Genomic DNA, 21,073 nt, shown 5'->3' with positions numbered 1-21,073 from the left:
TATGTCAGGTCTGTATCGAAGGAGTGACACTTCATAGGAGTGACATAACAAAGGAATGACATAAATACTGTATTAAAGGAGTGACATTTTATTGGAGTGACATAACGAGTCACCTACCACACACAACTGAAAGTACACTCGCCAAAAAAATCGTTATCGTTGTCGTCTCATCTACCACACACAACTGAAGGAACACTCGACAAAAAAATCGTTGTCGCCTCACCTACCACTTGGATGGTTGGTTGGATGGTTGTCGCTCCTTTGAAATTTATATCTGAGGTTTCATTCCTTTGTTATGTCACTCCTATGAATAGGACTGATATATCTATTTTTGTATTAATCAGTTCTATTCTGGACTCAAGTCTGTAAAGACCTAACTACTGCATCAGTCTACTCTATGAAACGGGGATGGTCCCCAAGCCTTTGATTTTGTTTTTGTGTTTTTTTACACTGTACAAAGCAATAAGCCAATGGTGGGGACCAGATATGAGGATTCCCACCTAGAAGCCAGAAGGGTCCTGGCAGAAATGTTTTTCCTGATATACAGTATCTTAACTGGAAGGCTAGAGGTGTCTAGAAAAAGAAATATTTGAAGTGGGATGAGGGTTCTGAAATCAGAAGATATAACAGAAGATAGCTGTCAACGAGCCAGAATAATTAAGTTAGCAAGCACCTCCAGATATGTGGAAAAAGGTCCAGTGGCCACAGTTACATACAGAATCTGGATACAGAGAAAGTTCCACTGAGCAACACTTACAAGAGATGAAATTTTGTTTTGTGGACATACTGAAGCTTTGTGTGTTGAGAGTTGGGGTTCTTGCAATATAATTGAACATTCTGGAAAAATAGTGTCCTTAGACATAAGAAATATCAGAGGAATACCATGTGATCAGATATGCACAAAAGAAAAGGGTTTATAGGAAAAAGCACATAGTAAGAGACAGAGTGGGGAAGTGTGTCCTTTGGAGGGAGCATAAGAAGTAATAAGCAGATAAACTGAATAATGAATGTAATGTGGAATGTTTGATGTCCTCCTCTACATCGATAATGCACTATTCTAAATATCAGCCTAATTTATGCTTTTTTATTTTCAACCTATGGAACAATTAAACCAGAATGCCTACAGAAATATATTATTACCTTTATATGCATGTATAAGTTGAGTATATTTGTATACTTTTAACCTGCGATTTTATATTTTTGAATCTGTGCACATATGCTAACATGTCTTCTGAGAGAAGAAAAACATAAGAATAATGCAAAATGAAATTAAACTCCTTTTTCTTAATCATTACCATTTTGGTCAGTTTCGACACAATAAATTCAAGCTCTAATGGACTACCTGAAATATCTAGCCAAAGTTTAAGAGACAAATGATGGATAAGCCCTGACAAAGTCATTTTTTCCTAGTACGTTACATGGACAGTTGCTGAAAAGATTACAATCATCTTTACCTTTAGTACGACTCTGTCACAACACATCTTTTACTCTTAATCCAGGTATACAGAGACAGGCTGTCAAGCATAATTTCAATTTTCCATGTTTTTTTATATAATTTTATCAAAAGTAAGCATTATAAGAGGGTAGCTTCAAAACAGTCTTTCAGTTCTTTTATAGGAAACCAAAAAACAAACTTCTAACATTCACTCAGTCCATGGGCCTCAAGTGTTTTGGGGTGAGTTTTAGAAATTCTGATATACTAAATAGAGTGTTAATCAATACACACAGTGACTTTTGGCTCTATTTTGTCCTGTTTACATATGCAGACAGCTCTCAAATGACAATAAAACCCTAACATTTTTCTTTTCAAGTTCACTGATTTCAAATAAGTTTTACACACCTACCTTTTTACTTATGAACAAAACTAACTACTTTTGATGTGGATGAATGAATAGGAGTTGTCACTAACGCTGAGGTAACGTTACAGTGTAAATCATCAGATAATGGCAGGGTGCCATCATTATACTTTTTCCAATTCTATGAGGTACTGCAACCTGTTTAACTAAAAAGTTGTCATACTGTAGATACCTATGGTTCCTTTTATTTTAAATTTGTGTGTTTTGTGATATACAGTAATATTACGTTACTGTCTTTTTTAAAAGATTGAAAAAACTTCTGTAAAACTAGTAATAACACAGTTTTTTGTATTTTTTCCATTAACAGACATATTCAATGCAAATTCCAACTTACACACAAAATCAGGTTACAAACATCAACAAGAACATTTGTAGTTCAATCCTTCTCTGTATTCCAAAAACAGATACTTACTACAATCTCAAAAATTACCAAAAATGTTTTGAATTACATTTAGAAAGTTTCTCTTTAATTAATAATAAGAGAATCATAGTGTTGTAGCGGCTAGTGCTGCTGACAGATTCAGCATACTGAATTTTCCAAATTCAAATCCAGCTCTCAGTTGTCCATTTGGATTTACCACATTCTCCACATGTCAGATGGGTTTTTCACCCACATCTCAAAAGGTAATGCAGCATAGTGACTAAGGCAATCCTCACAAACAGCTGCAGGATATGATAAAGGCTAAGAAGGGGGAAAAAAGACATGGTACTAGTTCGAGAGGGAGGAAGACAGAGAAATGTATAGTCAGACAAGCAATGAGGCATAGAAGGCAGTAGCAAGAGACAAGGCACAAGACTTGGAGGAGTTGTATGAAAAATTGGAGACTTAAGAGAGAGAGAGAACAACTTTTAGAATAGTGAAAGCTATAAAACAGATGAAAGATGAGCAAGGTGTGGTCTGGAGTGAGCATGATGGGATCAAGAATTGATGGAAGAGGTACTTTGAAAAGCTTGTGAATGAAGTAAATCCCAAGAGCAGTATTTGGGGATGGAATCCCAAATGATGAGCTATTACCAAGAATAAGGAGGGATCAGGTAAAGGATGCACAGAAAAGAATGAAAAATGGAAAGGCAACAGGACTGGATGAAATACCAATGACAGTGTGGAAGGGTTCAGAAGAAGAGGGAATAGATATTTTATGGAATCTAATGCAGAAGATCTATGAGCAGGAGAGAATATCAGAGCAGTGGAGGACTGTACCCATTTATAAGGAGAAGGGCTATATTCAGGATTGTAGAAACAATACAGAGATAAACCTGATGTCACATAAAATGAAAACTTGGGAAAAGGTTATAGAGAGAAAGTTTATGGAAGAGACTACCATAGGAGAGGATTTTGTTTTTTTTTTGCCAGGGAGAGGAACAACCGATGCAGTCTTTGTGTTGAGATAGCTAATAGACAAGCATCAACAAAATCAAAAAGGATTGCACATGGTGTTGATTGATTGGGAGAAGACTTATGATAAAGTGTCACATCAAGAGGTCTGGAGTTGCATTACAAAGAAAGGTGTACCAGAGAAGTATGTGAGGATTGTCCAGGATATGTATGAGGGAGTGAGGACTCGACAAGATCCCAGTTAGAGTAGGTCTGCACCATCAATCTTCAAGTCCTAACCACTTTGATCTAGTTATAGATGTATTGAGTCATGGGATGACAGACCAATTCCCTGTGGAGTATGTTTTTTGCTGATGACATTGTTTTATGTAGCACCAGAAAAGAGGAAGTGCACAGAAGGTTGAAAGAATGGAGAAGGGCTTTGTAAGATAAAGGGTTTAAGATAAATAGGAAGAAGACAGAATATTTGAGGTTTAATGATGATCAGGATTCAGAAGTTAGCCTGCAGGGAGAACTGTTGGAAAGAATGGATACATTTAAATATTTAGGATCAGTGGTAGCTCAAGATGGAAAATTAGATGCCGAGCTGTATGAGAAGGTTGATTAAGAACATCAACCCCACACAGAAGTGGAAAAAGATGAAAAGGAAGAAGTAGATGCAATTGCTTAACACATAGAGTATATTCTGGAATTATACTGAAATCTATACTATATGGATATAGATATATATTCAATTTGAAGTATGGGAGAGGAAAACCTATATTCAGTACCGTTGTTATGTTTAGACTTCTAAATCAGAAGAAATAAAAAAAGTTCAATTATATTCAGCCTGCTCAGCCTACCACAGCGCTGATGAAGACATTTTGAACAGTACTTTTCTGATTAATTGTAAAAATAGCATCATAAAACATGATTTTTGTCACTGTCTGCATTTATTAATACTCTTATATAACATGAAGTAATCAAATACATCTGCTCTTTTGTACTCTACAATGGTAAACTTGTTGTCCGAATAGTATTTCAGGTACAACATTTATAGAGCTCATTTAAACGATTAGTCAAACATTTTTCTTTAACTTATTTTATGGGTTTATTACAAGTCTGCAGGAAACAGAGTGACATTATCAGTACCCAGCAGTGAACACTCCTGCAGACACTTACATTCACTCATGCTGGGGCAGTTTGGTAATGCTAATTAACACAATATATTTAGGCTGTGGCAGGGAATCAGAGTGTCTAAGAAAACTCACATGAACACAGGAATAGAGTTTAGCAGCGAAGATTTCCAGGCAGGTTCATGGATATGTAAATAAGTAAAATCAGCTACTGCATCGCTCTATGACGCTCTATGACGCTCTATGACAACATACGTAACAAGTTATATATTAGAAAATTGGGAATCCTACATCTTAATATACACTTGACTGAATATTTGATGAGACAATCATACTTAAATATTTTATTGTAACATTTCAATGACAGCAGCAACAACCCAAATTATGAGTTTAAAGGGTATCCAAAGAAATTTTGTATCTAGAATATATGTGATTTTGTGCAGCACAATTCGAGACTGCATTTTGAATGGGAATGATTGGTAATGTACATATTTGGCTCCTTCATTTTTATCACATCTCCTGCAAACAAATCTGTGCAAAAGGAGACAAAATACACTAATCCAAAATAAAAATTACAGTATTTCATGGAGATCCTGTTTATAGCAACTTTTCGAAGGTCATGCCAAATGCTTTACAAAACAACCCATAAATAAAATAAAAGCAACAAAGAACATTAACATTATTTAGATATAATTTGATTGCAAGAAAAATCACAGGGAAAGATTCTGGTGCTAGGAAGAACCTATAAAAGATTACACATTAACGCTATTGAAGAATTGCTAGAAGGCAAAGTAAAATCAGCACCATCACAGTAGGTAGAAAAACATCAATATGCGAATAATGACATTCAGAGGTACCAGAAAACGTGGGTTTGCAGGTGTGATATGAATGTTATAATTAATGAAGCTTTATAGAGAGATGTGGAGAACCCTCCCAAGTGTTATGAACTGCACATGTTTATTCTCAAAGGGCATTCATTCTAATCTCATTTCCTTGATTTGTTTAATCAGTCCAGCAGCAGTTTTTTATTATCATACTCACTGATCTCTTTTGCCAGAGGTGATGCAATTATACTGTAGCTGTGATTCGAGTTCTAGTATAACTATTCTTGTCTGCCATATTTGTGCATCTTACCACCCTGCTTTGATCTGTAACACCTTTTTCTTCTTTGTTTTTTCCTATCTTTCAGGGAATTTAATTTACTAATTTTGCTCTCTTTATTATAGATGCAAAAATTCTTGCTCTTTCTGAAATATTGTGAACAGACTACCTGAACAGCTTCCCAGCTGACCCTACAAGTACATTTATAATACAGTGGATGGAATTGTTTTGTACCTGGCGAGATTCTGTAACATGTCACAGTGTCAACATGTAACATGTCAACCTAAGGCTGATGATTCAAAGTGTCAACATACTGTTAGTGAACGAGAATATCAAATTCTAAAAAGATAAACCTCTTTTTACAAAGATCTGTTTAGCTTCAACAGACTCCACTAACTTTCACTTGGTATACACTACAGCTCCTATAATAAACCCTTAAAAAGAAATAAAGACTATAGAAATAAATTATTAGGTTTCATATCTTATGCCAGTTCTCTTTTTATAGCTTACCTAAGAGTAAACTCAAATTTAATGGGAATACGAAACCTTAAAATAAGAACAATAATCAATTATGATTAAATATGGGCCATTTATTAAAATAATAGAAGAAAACAGAACAGAATAGAACAGTGGCAATTAAAAGATAAAAAGATAGGTGTAGCTTAATATGAACTGCAAGAAAGAACCAGAATTTGAGGCAAATCATATCTAATTGGTAGATCAATTTTTCCTCCAATTATGAAATATCTAATCTGCATAATGAGTGATATCTTAGATTCCTTGAGGCTCTTATTTGTTGACTTGTTTCCTTTACGCACTACGTTATTCTACATAAAGGTTATAAACTACAGAATCAACATGCAGTAAGTTGTCGTTTTTATGAATCGTATCCTAGTGAAACATCGTGTGCAAAATAATAACACCAGGATACTTCTAGTGTAATACTATCAAATTTTATTTCTCATTGATACTACGTTTAACCATTTGTAACACTTCTGTCCTTTACATTCTGGGTATTGCAGCTACTGTAGGTCTTCTCATTCTGCTTTTTTTCTCTTTTCTATTTTCCAATTTGTGAACATTGAATAAATCTATTTCAGCTCTTATAACAGTTTTCCTCAGGTTTCTACACTCATGACCACATCCACAACTAATACTTTCTGAGCATCCTTCCTAAAGTGTTATGTAAGGACTGTAAGGAAACAGATATAATAAAAGTAAAGTTATAGATTTAAATTCAGTTTAAATAAAGTTAAAATTATGTTTTTCCACGTTGTGATATTTAACACCAGTTGTATGATGAGAAATCAAAAAGTAAAGGCAATTTGAAAATAATGTGGTAACTGCGATAGATGGAAGCTGACATAATACATCGCGTTTGCAATGGCTTATGGGTAGTCCGAACACCCACAGTGTAGCACTATGTTTTTAGTCTAGTTGAAGCCAACATCAAAGGAACATGGACTCTCCACTGCAGGACTGCCTCATTGAGGTTTCTTTGGGCAGAGGGAGTGTTAGCTTGTGTAGATCAGTAAGCTGTTTGGGTAACCATCTTACACAAACATTATGGTACCCCAAGACATCATGTATTATGGCATGTGCAGATTCATGATATCCAAATGTGCAACAACAGCTGACAATGTAATTCATTAGTCTTCTCTGATGAAGGCATTCACCTTGTCGATGTGGGTGTGGGCGATGTTGATTGTCGACTACAAGCTTTGTCTGTAACTCTTATTCTTCCTGCTTTAAACCTTCCTCATCCATCCATCCATTTTCCAACCCGTTGAAGCCGAGCACAGGGTCACGGTGGTCTTCTGGAGCCAATCCCAGCCAACACACGGCGCAAGGCAGGAACCAATCCCGGGCAGGGTGCCAACCCACCGCAGGACACACACACCTATACCAGGGCAATTTAGAATTGCCAATCCACCTAACCTGCATGTCTTTGGACTGTGGGAGGAAACCGGAGTACTCGGAGGAAATCCACGCACACGGGGAGAACATGCAAACTCCACGCAGGGAGGACCCGGGAAGCGACTGTGCCGCCCCTTTAAATCTTTCTACCCATTCATAAACTTTTTTGTCGAGTCATGCTGTTTTCACTTACATACTGAGCCTACCTACATCCTTCAGTGAATTTCAGCAGGTTTCACTCCCTCTGCCCAAAGAAATCTACCTACAGCGTACTGTTCAGCAATATAGCAGAGGAGCATCCATATTGACTTGACCTTAACTTCATCCAGACTAACAGCAGGTATTGTGCTGTGTGTGTTAGAAGTACCCATAAGCCATTACAAAGATGTTGTAATACATCAGCTTCTATCCGTTGCAGTTACCACATAAATAATTTGTAATTAAATTGTCATTACTTTTTAATGTACCCTTGTAATAAAGCACAAAAAAGTTAAGTTAGCTATTGTGCTAATGATCTGTGTACTGTACTGTAATATAAAATATTACAGTGTAGATTTACCATTGTTATTTAGCAAAACACCACTATGAACATATACCTTTAATTTTATTTACTGAACAAAGCTGCATAAATCTCTCTTTTTCAATATTACAAAGCCAAAATCCAAAAAGAAGTTAAGGCAGTAAAAGTTATCTTACTTGGTGGAAGAGGCTCGTCAATAGTTGGATAATGGTGGGGATCTGGTCTCAAAGCAGGCAGCTGGTTAACAGGTTGATGGTTGCATGGCAAAGGGCAATCACCTGAAAACAAAAATTAGATTACAACCAATGAATACGTTAATGACATTTAACACTTGGAAAAGGCAGTTGGAGATCATAAAAAGAAAAAGAAAAAAGCATCACAAATTCAAAATCTAAGTTGGTGTCTTTTATACAGTTACATTGAGAAGTCCATAATGCATGTTAGCCTCTGAGGAAAACAGTATACTCCAGCTACTGATGGAGGGGTAACTTCCTTTCACAATCTCTGTCCTCTCTAATGTTCATAACCTCAGAGAAATATCGATTCAGTTCATTACATATGGTATCCTAAAATGCAGTTCAGGAATGAATTAAACATATGTGCAACCAGATTTGTAACTTGTCAGACAATTCCTTCACCAATGCGTTGGAGTGGATGCTTTGTTTGCTAAACAAAAGAGTAAACAAAAAGTCTAAGGTGCTTGAAAAGCACTTACATCACTGGAGTTGTGGATGCTAATTGCTTTAATTTAAATTGATTTTAATTTGCATATTTCACAAGCTCAGTGATGGAATAATGAAAGGAAAGTTAATTTTACCTTTTACCTACTACTTTGACCAATGAAAATGTCTTTACATAAAAGCATGTTGTAATTGGTAGGGTGTTTTCAGCTGGCATGGGTAAATGTACTAAGGTAAAAAAAAGTCATTAATGTCCAGAGTTGATTAGATAGATAGATAGATAGATAGATAGATAGATAGATAGATAGATAGATAGATAGATAGATAGATAGATACTTTAATAATCCCAAGGGGAAATTCAAATAATCCAGCAGCAGTATACTGATACAAAAAAAACCCCAATATTTTTACTTTTTCTGGAGCTTCTGTAAATTTTTAATTTCCCTTTTGGAACAAATTATCTATCTATCTATCTATCTATCTATCTATCTATCTATCTATCTATCTATCTATCACGGTTTGGGAAATAACAATGACAATTACTTACATTTTAGCGAACATTTCAATAAAAACATAGTAATCATGATAATTAGAATATGAAGTGGTGTAATAACTGTCAAAAATTTTACCATGGTGAATTGTAAAAAACGGTAACCATCCCATTCCTACTATCTATCCATACTATGAAAATGCACACTAAATTTTACAAGGGGAATAATTGCATTATATTAAGTATCTTGTAATCAAAACAACAGAGTTCTTGCCAGCTGAAATTCTTCGTCTGCAGCATAGAATTCATCATCTATTAAGGCAAACTTACCTGGGGCAGTCTGGTCACAGTTCATTTCATGATTCACATCTGATTTGTGTCAGATGTTCACTGTGATAGTTCAGCAGTGATAGTTCAGCAGTGATACAATTATTATGCATTACTCTGGACACTGTGAGACATTTTAAATTGTTTTTTAATTAATAGGTATTGCACAGATATTATTACTGTTGCTATGCATGGCAATAGATTGTGGGCTACACTGATATTAAATTTAAAATGAATAGAGGCAATATATAACTGATTCTTACAATCCAGAAGGGATGGATGTATTTAGGATTGCCATTTTGTATTAAAAATCTGGAAAATGGAGTAATCAGTCACCTGATTTAATATCACAAATCACAGAAATTGTGAACTGTTCAAAATTCCCCATAACAGAACTATTTTAAAAAATTTGACATATAAGCAAAAGACCTGTGTGCGTGTGTGTGGGGGTGTGTATGTGTGTGTGTGGAGCAGTCTGCACTGCTGACACTCAACCACAGTCACAAGATGGCTGTATGATTTTTTTATTTTTTCAGCACTTGCATGCTCCTCACTACAAAAGACCTGTGTGCAGCAAACGCCACTGCACAACAATGATGAAAATGAAGAGACACAACGTCGAAAGAAAGCAAATGCCGCGGCTCAACAACGTGCAAGTGAAACACCTCAGCAAAGTAGGGCAAGGCTTGAAGTTTTCACTAAAAACATTGTCTGTCTGGAGATATTTCCTTGAGACAAATATTAACAGGACTCATATGCCAGTGATACAGCTAAGATGTAGTATTTTTACAAAAGCCAGTGGGGCAGCAAGTACAGATGGGTCCAAGTCCTCTGCCCTGGATACTTCTTAAGAGTCAGCTGATGCCTCTACAAGTTCACGAATATAATAACACTGTTAGGGAGTCTTCGGGTTGTTTTTTGTCCCAAAGACCACACACAGCTAGTGTTTAATAATGGTGAGAACCTTAAGGGTCTGTCCCAAAAGCTTAAAAATGCTTGAGTGATTGGGGCCTAGGCTGGAACTGGTGTCACTGGTGGATGGGGCATGTTGCCATAGGAGTGCATGGGTGCTGCAGGGTTCTTGTGTGTAGTGCTGGTGGTAAGGAGTTGCACTGAGTGATGAAACAGCTACCCAACTGCCCTGTGCAATGGTTGTATCAATGCTTTCAGGTGTCTCACTCCTGGTTTCTTCAATTAACCCTTTCAGAGACCCTTTAAGTGGCACTTTGGCAACCTTCATCTTCTGTTCATTTTTTTCTCTTGCATCTGCTATACTAATTTGTACCTATCTATGCTTGTGCCCACCATTTTTTAGCGTCCAATTGATAATATAGCTAGTGTTGGACAGTTCTTAATGATGCATTTGCTCTTCTACTAATGTATTCCTTCTTAAATAAAAATAAGACTGTTGTGCGTTACTTCCATTAAAATATCTCAACCGACATGTATTTATATCTTTATGTGTGTGAAGACAGATTGAGGATTATGGAGGGTTAGGGGTGTTTGACTGACTCAGGACCTTCAAAGCGTCAGCCCATTAGTGGCTACACCTTTAAGGTGATTCTGAACAATACTAGCTTATAACATTGTAACACGATACAAAATACATTGAAATTATCCTAGTACAGATTTAAAAATAAATCATATTAACACGCACAATTCACATTAAAATAAATTCAAATATTTGTGATCTGTCGATTTTTAAAGCAGCATGTTAAAGGTGAAAATTTATCATTTCAACTTATAGCATAACTTTAAACATTGATCAATATATTATACACTGCTAACCTTCTGCTCTATTTCCAGACTCTTCAACTGGGGACTCTCCACTTTCTGTAGTACTCTGAGAACTTCTGGGTTGCACAGTGTGTTCTTCTGCCCACAGTGCTGTACCAGTCTCAGTGTCTCGATCAGCAGGGTCAGGACTTTGCACAGAATCTGGTACAGACTCAAAGGCACTGTTTTCTTCTTCTTCATCATCTTGAGAGGAAAAGACAGTGCTTTCAGAAATGCGAGCACTGTCAACAGAAGAAAATCGAGTATGGCTAGAAAACCGATTTCCTCCTTCATAGCCTGAGTTACTGTAGCAAGAGGTGCTATAGCAAGAAGTGCTGTAGCAAGATGTGCTGTAGCAGGATGTGTCACACAGATCACATTCATTGTCCCCAAGTGGTCTCATGCTTGACTCACTTTCGCTTTCTGTTCGTGGTTGCTCACTCTCCAGCAGCTGGTTCAGATCTGAAAGATGTTCAATAGATAGGCTGCGGGGTATAGTCCTTCGACCACAGTTGTCAGGTTCCAAAGTTACACTATGTGACTGAGTTTCAGAAGAGCTGTCCTCTGTTAGGTCCTTATCCTCCTCCTCTGGTTTTAGAGTAAGCTCTGAGTCTGGGTTACAGCTATCCTCCTCATTGTCATCAGCCATCTGAGCAGAGGGCAAACTGTGGAGCAAATGGTGAATTCGGATGTAGTGAGTCCGTGGGGTTTCTGGTTCACCACAAGCAGATGCTATAACAGTTTCCAGTTCCGAAACAGGAAGTGAACAAGGCCTGTTTTTCCTTTTAACAGTAGTCCTCATCCTTAAAGAACAGCTTTCTTCATCTTCTTCCTCTACTTCTGATGCACCTCCTGTTGCTTCAGCAGTTGTTTGTTTATCTTCTGCTTCATCGCTTATTCCACCAACTGAAGGCACTACTTCCTCAGTTGGTTCTATAGGCAGAGTCACTGTGACATCTACTTCACTACTGGCATTTTTCTCATCTTCCAATTGCAAAGTGGTCCCTAATTCTTCAGCCTCCATTTCTGCCTGACAGTCTAGTACTGAGGGTTCCTCATTCGGTGTAGGATCTCCAAGCTCATTGTTTTCCATATCATGTATAATGTTTGATTCTTCAGCAAGAAGTTCACTACTAGCCACGTAACTAATTTCTGTTATTGGTGCTGCAGGATCTGGACAGCTGGAATTTGAATTTAATGAAATCTCGTCATAACCATTAGCTTGCTCAGGGCTTGCATTCTCTGTAACAGTGCTGTCATTAGGAAGGGATGCACAACATGAGTCAGTAGTCATGTCTTCCGAATGATTTTCTTGAGTAGGACCAGATCCAGCTTCAGTGCTAATTGAGACCTCTTCATCGTCTAGGAAAATAGAGACAAGTTAGCAAAATTAATTTAATCACAGGTTGGTAGTTGATATGTCCCAGTTATTATGCATTTCCTTTTCATGTCACTGATTAGAAGGAGACACAGTTTCAAGGGATATGTAAGAGAGCGCAATCTAAGAGTTGTGAGGGAAAACTTTCTGAGCTTTATAAACAATTTACACAGATTTGTTCCCATTTCATTCATGTCTCTCATTCTCATTTTTTGAGGACATAGTTTATGGAGACTTGAATGTATTTAAAAAGAATCCTATTTGCTTTTGGTCATATTTATTAATATCTCACTCATTTACTCAATCACTTTACACTTAGCACAGACCTGACCATATGTTATTCTTAGCAATAGTATCACAGTCTCCAGATCTAGAGAATTCTAGATATTCCCTAGCCAGCTGACAGGTATAATCCTTCAAATATGTCCATCTTTTATTCCGGGATTTTTCTCAGTACGTTGAGTCTGTTAAATGTCCTCTACTAGACTCCCAGCAGGTCACCTGTATTAGATGCCCAAACTACATGAAGTGGCTGCTCTTAATCCGAAGAAGCTGGGATTTGACTTTGTCGCAGAGAGAGAGAGAATCCAGCAAGCTAAAACATGAACCTCATTCTGGCCATTGAACCAACAAACTTGCTCTTTTCAGCTCTGTCAAACAATATAGACAGGCCTGAGTCGGGATGTGATCTGGCCAATAAATCCAGACCTACTGTATATGAGGTACATTATCAGTTGCCCCATCACTACCTTACTCTACAAAAAACCCGAAATACTGACACCTCAATACTCATTTATTGTTCATTTTTGGCACGGCATTGAAAAGCAGACAAAGTACACATAAGTGACTAATACAGAATCACTGTGGGATGAAAATCTGTAGGTGATGCATAACTTTACAAACATTAATAAAGCTAACAGTGTTAAACTCAATATGCTGCATGTATATGATATACACAGAACAAATTTGAGGCCTGTCCACTTCATAAAGCAAAAGAGCAGAACAATTATTAAACTATTCAAATTTAATTACAAAGAAAATAATTGAAAGTCCAACAAGGTGATTAGGCACAGCTGACTTTACACCTAAAGGATAAATGGCAATAAATTAAATTACTGATTCTCCCACTGCTTTAAAAATAATGATGTCCTTAAAAATTTACAGCCGTTTGTATTTTAAAAATTTTGGAAACTTTGTAAATGGAAATAAAAACAAATTTTAAGATGAACTACTTTAGGGAAGCCCCAATTTGGATGATGAATTGAGAACAGGAACAGATAGTTAGATCACAAAGTCGTGTTAAAGGTTTTAAGAATGTCCATTTAAAACTGGTAAGAATAAGGGTATTATAAACTAAAAAATGTTACTTCAATAAAATTAAAGTCAAGATAAAGGAAAGCAGAGAAGCACCTTGGTGTATAGAAGATGTTATCTCAAATCTGAACTGCAGTTGCCCACTGACGTGATCTGTTGGAAGTCTTCTGCTGAGAGTGTAGCTTACGACTCTGTCTCTGTAAAACAAAAGAAGGACCATCACTGTATTAAATTGTATATTAGTGACTAAAGATCAAATGGATTAATAAAAAATATACACATCCAAATATAGACATCTGCAGGACTATCAGTGAGGCTCCATCCTAGTTACTCTTCAAATCTAGCGCAGAAAACCCACCTGTTATCTCATACATTTTAGACTTGGCTATATTGTATCTGTGTGAATTAATTTCTGAAATGATTTTACCTGTAGTACTTATCTTTTTTTTACATTCAATTCTGCTGTCTTTGGACTTATTATCCTGTTTTGAATTGTTATTCTGTCGATATCAATTTGATTCCTTTTGTAATATGATCATTTTGTGTTGACTTTTTGAATAGATGCAGCCATACAGACTCCTTTGGTCTCTCCCAGCTAGTGAACGGACCAACACATGGACAGGTTCATACACTGGACCTGGTTCTTTCTCGCGGTCTCAGAATCAGTGACTTGGACATTCTGCCTCCCAGCTTTTCTGATCACTCGCCTGTTCTGTTTAATCTGGATTTGGTCTCTGTTGAGCATGGTAAATCCACCACCACCCATCCCTCCTGTGTCATTCCCCCCTCTGCTGCTGAAGATTTTGCAGCTGCTTTTTCACCAATCTCCACATCATGTGAATCCACGGATGCTGATGTTTTATTGCAAACTTTCCACACTTCCTGCTGTTCTGTGATGGATGTCGTAGCCCCACTCAAACGGAGACAATCCAAAGTCAAGCATGACCCATGGCTAAACGAACAAACTCGCTCCATCAGGCAAAACTGTAGGCGGCTAGAACGTAAATGGAGGAAAGATGGTCTCACTGTTACCTTCGACTGCATGAGAGACGCGTGGTCCCAATACCAGAGAGCAGTCAGAGGTGCAAGGAACCGTTTTTTCGCTGACATCATCTCAAAAAACTCTGGCAATCAACGTGTCTTATACAAAACACTAAATGCTGTCCTCTCTCCAGTCGTAACTGTTTTCTCTTCTGCCTCCACTGCTCTTTGTAATCAGATCCTCATGTTTTTTCTGGATAAGGTCACGAACATTAGATCCCAGATCTCCATTTATTCTTCTGGCTCTGTTGATTTAGCCGCTCCTGTGCACGGTTCCCTCACCAGCTTTGAACCCATTTCGCTCCCCCATCTGGAAAAAATCGTCGCCTCAATGAAGCCTTCGGCTCTCCGGACGATGTGGTGCCGTCCAGACTGCTGAAAGATGTGTTTCCTGTGATTCGATATGATGTCCTAAAGATCATAACTAGTAGTCTATCCTCGGCTATAGTTCCTCGTGCTTTCAAACACGCAGTTGTACATCCAATTGTGAAAAAACCTGATCTTGACCCTGCCGTTCTTTCCAATCTTCGTCCAATCTCCAAACTACCTTTCTTGTCAAAAATACTAGAAAAAGTAGTTTATGAGCAATTAACTCATCACCTACAGGACCATCAGGTAATGGATCTTTTCAGTCAGGCTTTAGGCCCCAACACAGCACAGAAACGCGCATTTACGTGTCCTAAATGACGTCCTTTTGGCATTGGACTCAGGACTCCACGTGGTTATGGTTCTTCTCGACTTATCTGCTGCTTTCACACAATCGACCACGACATCATGATCTCCCGACTCGAATCCTGGGCTGGTGTATCTGGCTTAGCCCTCGACTGGTTCAGGTCATATTTCTGCAACAGGACTCTCAGAGTCATGCTAGACGATTTTTCATCTGAATCAGTCCCACTCCCATGTGGGGTCCCCCAGGGTTCCATTTTAGGGCCACTACTTTTTTCAATCTACATCCTGCCTTTAGGTGCAATTTTTAGAAAACATGCAATTTCATATCACCTATATGCTGACGACTGCCAAATTTATTTCTCCCTCAAGCCAACTGACTCCACCAAACCTCTCCTCGACTGCCTATCTGACATTAAGGACTGGCTGGCTGTAAACTTCCTTCACCTGAACGATTCAAAACCGAGGTCATTGTTTTAGTCCCGACTGCAAACAGGCTCCACCCCTTGGCCTCGTTTCTCTTCCCATTCCAGTAACTTCGTCTGTCTCCAATCTTGGAATCAAAATGGATACGTTCCTGAAAATGGATGCTCAAGTCAACAGCACAGTAAAATCCTGCTTTTTCCATCTAAGGCTAATCGCCAAACTCAAGCCTATTCTGTCTAACCACCTCCTGGAATCAGTAATCCATGCATTCATTACGTCCCGGCTTGACTACTCTAATTCCTGCCTTTTGGTATCAGTAAAGCCACTCTTTCTAGACTCCAACTGGCTCAAAATGCGGCTGCAAGGCTTCTAACTGGAAGTAGCAGAATCCAACACATTTCACCGATTTTAAAAACCCTACACTGGCTGCCGGTTAGATTCAGAATCGATTTTAAGATTTTCCTCCTCACCTATAAGGCATTAAACAGTCTAGCCCCGCCTATTTGAGTGTCTTGCTCCATTGTCACAATCCCCCTCGTGTTCTTAGATCCGCAGATCAGCTGCTCCTAACCGTTCCCAAGGCACGTTTTAAAGCTCGTGGTGAAAGGGCTTTCTCCGTCTGTGCACCCAGGCTCTGGAACTCCCTGCCCTTAGTGGTTAGGCAAGCCGCTTTAGTCGCCACATTCAAATCTCGCCTAAAAACGCACTTCTTCACATTGGCTTTTAATTCTTAACCTGTTTCATTTTCCACTTGCCTTTTGCTATTTTCTCTATTATATTTGGTCCCCTGACCTGTTTTTAGTATCTCTGTTTTAATTCTCTCTTAATGTTTGTTTTAATATTTTGCTTTTAGTCCTGCTTGTTGTAACTGTACAGCGCTTCGGTCAGTTGTAATGCTGTGTTTTTAAGTGCTCAACAAATAAATATGGTATGGTATGGTATGGTATACAGTTTACAAGTTGCTATAAAAATTGCTGGTCATGTGACAGAAGTCACATGATTTATTAGGTCATCTAAGTTGTTCTTTTCCTGACTGTATTAAAGGTGTCAGGAGATGAAACAAGGTCAAAAATATGTACAAGGGTTGATACCAGAGAGAAAAAAAAAAATCTTTCAAATGAACTAGAAACCAGAAGTCACTAGTCATAGGATAAAATAAAAAAAAAACATTAAGGGCAACACATAGTCATTTGCACACCAAATATTAATTTGATCCAGACTCAGATAAGAAACACCCTTTAATCGGTCACATGTCACACACTCCCAGGAAGTCCCAGGAAATCCTCTAGGCAATCATAAGACTCGCGAAACGTCGGCATTTGCAAGTCTCAACCATGTCATGGTAAGACATTAAAAATAAGTCTTTCATGAATCACAGTAGCAAGTGTGGCGAGTGGTTGGGGGTGCTACCCAGCCAGCACACCCAGGAGAACCAGAGGGGGGCTTGCGCCTCCTCCAGACCACGAGGGGCGACCGCCCTGGTGGCTTTAGGGACCACGGGAACGGAGCTTGGAAGCTCAAACCTATAGGGGACCATTGTCACCGCCTAGGGGTGCCCCAATGCCTGAGGAGCCCTGGCCCTCAGCACTTCCGCCACACCCGGAAATGCTGGGGGGAACAAGAACAGGGAGTACTTCTGCCACACTGGGGAGTGCCGGCGGAAGCTAATCGGAAGGCACTTGGAGCACGTCCGAGTGATTATAAAAGTGGCCACCTCCCTCCATTCAATGGCTGTAGTCGGGAATGCAGAGGACAAAGTCTTGGCGGAGAGGAGTGGAGGTGGCCTGAAGCAAGAAGAGGCATTGTATGAGGGCCTGTACTTTTGGGGAGTTTGGGGGTTGTGTGCACTTGTAAATAGGGACAATGTATAATAAACTTGTGTGGGTGTTTGAACCATCGGTGTCCGCCTGTCTGTGGCGAGGCCATCTCCCACACAAGACATAAGTGCAAAAATCAAACTCCTTGAGGTCAAAAATCCAGTTTAGATGCACAGAAATCCAAAAAAACACTATAAAATACAGAAAAGAATTATATAATCTAACAATAATAATTCTGCCTAGAAAAGCTGGTGGTGCACAGCATCAGCCATCCATCTGTGTATTGGATCCCAATCTAACATTTTTCTCTGTCTCTACAGTAGAGGAAGCTAAACGATGTTTCCAAGGAGAAGTTAGTTTCAAGATCTTTGCCTTGTTTTCTTGCTTTTGTGTTTTGGATTAGATGATCAATTTCTCTCTCCACTGACCTTGCCTCTTGGCATTCTTGCATTTACTACTGTGTTGATTCAGAGTCTAGAGTTCTACGTAGTAACTCTTACTGTCCACCTACCCATCAATATTCAAACTTGCATATTTAAATTTAAAAGGGAACAGAGTTTTTCTACACAGCCAACTCCTGGGCAAGCCATCTGTTTCTACAGTATGTCTTATTTTTACTTTTGTAGGCTCATCAAAGTGTTTATGATTCTGTTATTTGTCATGCTATGGAATCATTTAGTATTGCATTTATTATCTTATTTCCTTCAATTTTACAGTTGTTTTCTTCATGAAAAAGAAAATACCGTTTACTCTGCTTGATTGTGTTTCCACCATAAATGCTGGTGTGTGATGTTACATTCGAGGATTCTCATATAAAAGATTCAGAAGGATTTAGGTAAACAATCAGCTTTTTTTATGTTCTTTAAAGAGTTAGATAATATCTTTAAGACTGTTTCCCTGTGCTTTGTTCTTGAAGAATTTATTTCTTTTCTTTCTCTTTGTTGCATTTTCTCTTCTTTTTTGGGCATTTTTTTATTACTTAATTTTTTTTGTAAGCACTGTTCTTATGTTTTTCAGAGAAGTTGTATCTACAAATTCCATACCCAAGGGGCTGGTGTGAAGGCCTTATAATATCTGTGCTCTGAAAAAGATGGTAAACTTTGAAGATGATGCCATTCAGATTAGATGAACTCATCTGAATCTTTGAGTAGGTTCTGCAGGGCCCAAACATTGATAAGAGGCCTATTGTACTCAGCAATTACTAAGTTTTCATGTGTCTTTGGACAGTTCCATCTTCTTCATAGTGGTTGCCTTGGCTGTGTCTGGCTGGATTTGGCTTGGTTCCATCCTGTCTTTCAAATTCTGAAAATACAGTTTATCAGGATTCCAATCTGGTGCAAACATTCTTGGAATTAATATAAAAGAGCACTATTGCTCATGTCAGCTATGGATTTTAATGACTCAATGTCATTAAAACACTTCACCCTCCAGTATCCTCTATTTGAATAGCAAGATAAGTGCACATGCTTTAAACAGAATGTTTTAAAAATATTACCCGATTGCATGTCTCTCAAGCAGGCGCTGCACCGGCATAGACAGTTTCCCAAGGAATCGTTTGATTATTGGGCGACTCTTGGCAAATTTGTCTTTTACTTCAATCTCTAACACATCAGTTGGCAGAGAAACAAAGCTGAACTGCTGCAAAGCAAAATAAAAAGAGACAGGAAAAAGTTATAAAATCCTTGCAATTTACTTAAAAGAATGCATTTTGCAAATATTATATGTTCCCTCATGATATGGACAGCATTTAGATTTTCTAAACTATGCATCAAAGCTTGTATGCGGAAACTGAGAGATAACATGTTCTTTTAAAAAAAGTAACAGGAATTGTAAAGTCAAATCTAACCATGCAGCAATTTTATAAAACACTGTTTACAATGATCAAATATGCATACTGTATTAGAGATTTAACTCAATATATTCACCAACAGCTCTTCTTCTGCCCATCCTTATAGCCGAAGGCATGCTAATTCTTCATTTCTTAGTTGCTCTTTATTGTTTCCATATTCCAAATTAGCAATTAACCTCACAGCAAGATTCAGATATCACTGTACCCTTTTAACTGTATCTTAAGGTTAATTGGATTTCAAACAGGGGACTTGGCATAGCATAACATAACACTGTATCATATCTTGGGAATATTCTCAGCCTGTTTCAAAGAACTATTTAATGTTTCAATACAGACAGTAACACACATTAATTTACCAAAGATTGCAGCAAACAAAATAAGAAGATATGTACATTTGAGATTTTCAATACCTTGAGCGTGGTTTTTTTTTTTGCCAAGTTTTTGTACATATGATTTTTTTGTTCTGTTAAATCAAATGCCTGGTCCAGTTAACATAAAGTCAGGAAAACTCAACCAAGTAAAAGAAAGAGAACTTGTGCAGAGCCATTGCCACAAAATCCAACACACAAAAACTGATGCGCTCTTAGCCTATAAGACAAATTTATTGAATATTACAGTACAATCAGAGATTTATACGTAAATTGAAAAACTTAAAAGTAAATAAAATGGAAAATTAAATTCAACCTATCCATCCACTCATTTTCTGCATCTGCTCTTTTCTTTGCAAAGTTGCATTTTTGGGCAGGATCCAGTCATGGACGTGACATGACTCCAACACAGAGAACACTCAAACCCTCATAATCATTTACTCCTGATCAATATATAGTTCTCATGCAACCTAACATGCGTGTCTTTGGAATATGTAAGGAAACTTCAAAATCTGGAGAAATCTTTGGCAGATACAGTGGAACCTTGGTTCACGAACGTCCCAGTACACGTACAACTCGGGTTACGACTAAAAAGTTTGCCGAACTTTTTCCTCGGTTCACGACCACACACTCGGTATACGAACAAGCCAGTTTCCCTTTCAGTTTGTACATGTTCAGTCTCTCCCTGTGCATTTCCTGTGCAGCGAGCGAGAGCAAGAGAGAGAGAGAGAGCGCAACACACAGACACACACGCACAGGCAGCATGCACACACACACACAGGCAGCGCTAGAGAGGCGCACGTGCGCACACACACAGGCAGCGCAGAGAGGCGCGCACACACAGAGGCAGCACCAGAGAGAGCAGCGCGAGAGATTGTGACACACACACACAGAGGCAGCCCGAGAGAGAGCTGAATGCATTAAGGTAGCAAGGCAGTTAAAGAATGCACTGGGCTTGATTTTGTTTTCACTTCTGTTTCCAGCGATCTGTTGGTAGCGTGCATTGTTGCAATATTATTTTTCTTGGTGGTTTATTAAATTACGGAATTTTTCAAATGTTCATTTTTTTCCCCGTGCTTAAAACTCATTTAAA

The 21,073-nt window shown here is 38.2% G+C and overlaps 1 protein-coding gene across 1 annotated transcript in view; it reads right to left on the bottom strand.

Moving 5' to 3' along the window:
- LOC120529580 (E3 ubiquitin-protein ligase HECW1-like) overlaps positions 1–21,073 on the bottom strand; it is a 471,213-nt gene that overhangs the window by 143,994 nt on the left and 306,146 nt on the right. Inside the window, exons 8-11 of the mRNA XM_039753493.1 lie at positions 19,259–19,401; positions 13,907–14,007; positions 11,131–12,480; positions 8,022–8,123 (exon numbers count right to left, since the gene is read on the bottom strand). Coding sequence (XP_039609427.1) covers positions 8,022–8,123; positions 11,131–12,480; positions 13,907–14,007; positions 19,259–19,401 — 1,696 coding nt within the window. The remainder of the gene's footprint in view (positions 1–8,021; positions 8,124–11,130; positions 12,481–13,906; positions 14,008–19,258; positions 19,402–21,073) is intronic.

The sequence above is a fragment of the Polypterus senegalus genome, chromosome 5 (assembly GCF_016835505.1).
Source record: "Polypterus senegalus isolate Bchr_013 chromosome 5, ASM1683550v1, whole genome shotgun sequence".
NCBI lineage: Eukaryota > Metazoa > Chordata > Cladistia > Polypteriformes > Polypteridae > Polypterus > Polypterus senegalus.
The sequence above is the reverse complement of the archived record's forward strand: the minus strand, read 5'-3'. Positions and strand labels throughout refer to the sequence as shown.